This window comes from Grammomys surdaster, unplaced genomic scaffold (genome assembly GCF_004785775.1).
Source record: "Grammomys surdaster isolate TR1022 unplaced genomic scaffold, NIH_TR_1.0 110784, whole genome shotgun sequence".
NCBI lineage: Eukaryota > Metazoa > Chordata > Mammalia > Rodentia > Muridae > Grammomys > Grammomys surdaster.
Window position 1 is genome coordinate 1 of NW_021611229.1, and position 4,328 is coordinate 4,328.

The 4,328-nt window shown below is 38.2% G+C and overlaps 1 protein-coding gene across 1 annotated transcript; it reads left to right on the top strand.

The window, feature by feature from the left end:
* Positions 1 to 110: 110 nt before the first annotated feature.
* On the top strand, positions 111 to 2,388 carry LOC114635520 (maltase-glucoamylase, intestinal-like; the record flags this gene model as incomplete). Its single annotated transcript, XM_028784065.1, has 4 exons — positions 111 to 227; positions 623 to 771; positions 1,354 to 1,438; positions 2,332 to 2,388. Coding segments are annotated over 4 exons (408 nt in total), but the record flags the coding sequence as incomplete, so codon positions are not given.
* Positions 2,389 to 4,328: the final 1,940 nt, after the last annotated feature.

The following is a 4,328-nucleotide window of genomic DNA, read 5'->3' on the forward strand; positions in this document are numbered from 1 at the left end:
CCTCTTTGGCATATCCTATGTAAGTGTCCTTTACATGCTCCTCCTCCCTAGGAAGATGACAGAGTCTCCTAGAAAACACCAAGAGCTTACTTTGTTCCATGTTGTTTCAGACCGGGTCAGACATCTGTGGATTCTTTCAAGATGCTCAGTATGAGATGTGTGTTCGCTGGATGCAGCTGGGTGCCTTTTATCCCTTCTCCAGGAACCACAACACCATTGGGACCAGGGTAAGATGCCAGCCTCTTCATCTATCCTCTACCACTGAAATCGCCACCTCAGTTTCTCTGTATATTCCTACTGTCTTTTTTCTCTGATACATCTTCCAAACCATTACGTCCTCTTTTTATAAACAATATTCTTTAATACTTATTTTAGTGTTTTTTTGGCTAGAAACTCTTTTCCACTGTATACCATAAAAAACAATTTTAGATTTTTTTTAAATTTGTGAGAGAATTTTACTTATTTTTCCCAAGCCATTATTATTATTGTAGAAGTATCTCTAGTAATCAAGTTTATTATATGACAGTTTTGTGTCATAATACGGAGTTTCATATAGCCTAAGTGACCTTTTATTCTTAGGTGTGTTGAGTGGTCTTTAAAATCATTACTTCTTCTGCTTTAGAGACAAGACCCTGTATCCTGGGATAAAAACTTTGAGGATATTTCCAGAAGTGTGCTGGAGACCAGATATACTCTGTTGCCATATCTTTACACCTTGATGTACAAAGCCCATAAGGAGGGCAACACAGTTGTGCGGCCTCTTCTCCATGAGTAAGTGTCAAACAGGAATCCTGTTGTTCAGTGGGCAATTTGCTTATCATATCATGTTGAAGTGGACCCAATCAATTTTCCACATTGAAGTAAGTCAACTTTTGTATGAATGCTGCAGACAGAGTATCTTTATTGTTCCTCTTACTACAGTATCATACATAATACTTGTATCGGGTATAAGGCATTTATTGAACTCAAGAAAGGAAACTGCTGAGCACAAGATTTTTTTCTTTTGTGGTCCTACAAAGACTTTCCTATTTGGTGTTGGAGTTTTGTTATGTGGACTCTGACCAGAGCAAGTTTGTATAACCTAAGTGGACATTCCACAGAGAGATGGCAGGTCAAAGATTCTTCTTTGCATTACAGTGTGGAAATGAAAGATGCTTTGTAGCACATAATGTCTTTCTGAAGTTTGACAAATATACCATGTGGGACATTGGTTCTATGTGATCCTTATCAGTCTTGTAATGTATAAAAAAGGCAGAGGCTGTAACTTTCTGGGGATTTCATTGGAGCACTTCTTCAGGAACCTGCTCTCAGGCCACACTGGGTTCACATTGGTGCCTTTCTTTTCCCTTTCAGATTTCTGGCAGACCGGGAGACCTGGAACATAGACAAACAGTTTCTGCTGGGTCCAGCCTTCTTAGTCAGCCCTGTGCTGGAGCTTGTGAGTATGGAGATCTTAGGGGACAAGGATTCCACTAACTGGCTGGATGAGTGGAGTGACATGGAGTTTGGGAGAGAGGGTTCTTGAGAGATGGTTTCTTACTCTACATTTGCATCTTCTCATATTTCTGAGCTAAATTCCACATATAGTTTGTCTGCATTTAAAGCTTTTAATGCCAGCCTAACAATTTTGTTTTCAGGACAGTTGAGAGGAAGAATAATCTTGTCCAGTAATTAAGAATATAATCACTTTCTGTGAGCTATGCTCAAGCACGGAGAGAAAAGTGTAGGGAATATAATGATTCCTTATTTTCTGTATTCTTAACTAAAATTAACTGGAGAAACAATTACAGCAATATGTGTCATCTTTTCTTTTTTTTGCCTTTAATTAATTCTTTGTTTTTGAGGTTAAAATATAATTATATTATTACCCTGTCCCTTTGTGTCGTCTATTGATACTAGTTAGTTTCCCTCTTCCTTCTGTACATGGTCTTGAAGCCAGAAATTAAGTTACTTTCTCAGTATAGTGTGGTTTTTACAAATAAAACAAATAGATAATTAAGAGATCCTCCATCTTTTTGAGCCTGCATAATTTTCTTCTGCTCTATATTCATTGTCATTTCTTCAGGAAGGAGATGAAAATATCTATAAGAGAATGGTTATTGTTATTATCTGAAGTCCTGTAACCCAAAGGGTATTTTGAAAGCACATTTTTTTAGGGTAATTTCTCTCCTTGGAAAAGGAGCATCATTTCTGTCCACATAAGACAGATAATGTAATTTTGTCTAAATATATTAGCCTTGCTAACATTTTAACTACTCCCAAATGTATAGTGGTCACTGTGTCTTAGAGAGCCGAGTCCACTTCCTACACTTTCTTTGTATTTTATTTCAGAATGCCAGAAATGTCAATGCATATTTCCCTAAAGGCCTGTGGTATGATTATTACACGGTAAGTTTTTTCTTATATTTATGCAGTGCAGAAGGTGGTAGCACACAGAGTGTCTGGGTATGATAGATGTCAAGCATGGTGCCACTTCTGAAAATCACCCTGTGTGGTCTAGATTGACCACTTTATCTTTGTGGCCTGATTTCATAACTTCTGAGCATAACCAGTTACCCTTCATGCAAGCCTTCTGAAGGAACACACAGAGCATCTCATTGGTGCCAGGCTTGCTAAGAATCTTTTTTTATATGTGAATCTAAAGCTTTGTGTTAATATCATTATAGTGCAGGGACAACAGTAGTTTTTTGGAATGCTACAGGTGTTTATAGATGTTCTTAATTGTAGTGATCTTTCCTTTCTGCATTTTATTACAAGCAAAGTCTCTGGAGCTGGAGACTTGGCCCATTGTGGAGTGGTACTACATATAGGCCTAGTGACTGGAGTTTGACTAAGAGTTTTCTTTTAATCTACACAATAAATAAATAATGTCAGTGTCTGTAGTTTGTAAGCTTAGAAGAATTTCCCTGTGTCACCATCAAAGATCAATAGTTATGAGACATATATAAATATATAAAACACATACCCACACATAGTGCAGGACTTGGATGTCTGAGCTGTTTACATGAACTTGCTAATGAGAAGCCAACAGAAGCTCTCTATGACACATGCCTGGGTCAGCACAAGCTAAGAGTGCACCTGAAAAGTTTGTTCTCCTCTCACAAAGCCCTTTCTTCATGGTATAAGGAGAAGAAAGTAACAGACAGACAAAAGTCAGATCATGTGTCAGCACCTTGGTTCACATCCCAAGTGGATTGCAGTGGGTTTGGGTCCAGGATGGATGAGGAAGAACAAGATGAATTTCTTCCTCCTCTCTGTCCTGGGAGGACCTAGTCACTCCTTCATGGTTTGTTTTTTTGTTTTTTGTTTTTTGTTTTTTTGGTTTTTTGCTCTTGGCTTGTTCTGCCTTTAGGGTGGGGATTCTCTAGGTCTTTCTTAGTAGTTAACAGTCAGTTTAAATGACTCTCACATTGCCTTTGTTTGAATGTGCTGTTGATTGCCTTCTACCCTAACCATGACACTTTATGGATATTTTGGATGTATCTGATACTGGGCCTGGACTAGTATTAAGTAGGGATAATCCGAGGACACACAAATTAAAATGGACCTGTATTGTAAGGCTGGCCCTTCCTACACATGACCTTGAGAATATAAACCATGTTTAAGATTGTCTCATAGGCTTCTTGCTAGCCTATTCTAGTGCTGACCCTGTCCAGTTAAATGCATCTTGTTGAGCACTAGGTGTATTAGTATGAATATACAGCCTTATAAAGCTTAGCATAGAATCAGTAGCTAATGTCTGTTTGCCTTAAATACTGGCATATAAGTCAATGATTGAATGTACCACATTTTAAAAGTGAAGAATGAAGGTTAATGAGGTAGTTTCATAAATGCCCAATTTTACTAATGGTGTTAAAATAAAAGGCAGTATCAGATAAAGAGGAGGTAACTGACATGGCCTGCAAAGCCAAAAGTGAGCTGAGCAAGCTTTACAGAGGAAAAAAACAACCTGCATCACTTATTTTTATATTTTTAATGTATTGGAACACAGCTAGATGTAACCTATATGAATACTCCTCACCTCTAAAGCAACAATATTAAAATACCCAGCAGGGGACAATTGTAATGTCCCTGGTCATTTTAGGATGGAGTAATGGGGCTGCTAGTGCCTTCTAGTGAACAGATACCAACACTGCTGCTCTACATCCAAAAGCCACTCTTGTGAGAACAGCCTCACAAGAAAGAATTATCTATCACTAGATTTCAAAGGAATCCATATCAAGGAGAAGGACGCCCTACTGTATTTGAGGCAGTGTAGGAAGGTTTGAGGTCCTGTGTCAGGTCAGGCTGTACCTTACAGAAGAGAGACAAGATAAAAGTGTGAATGA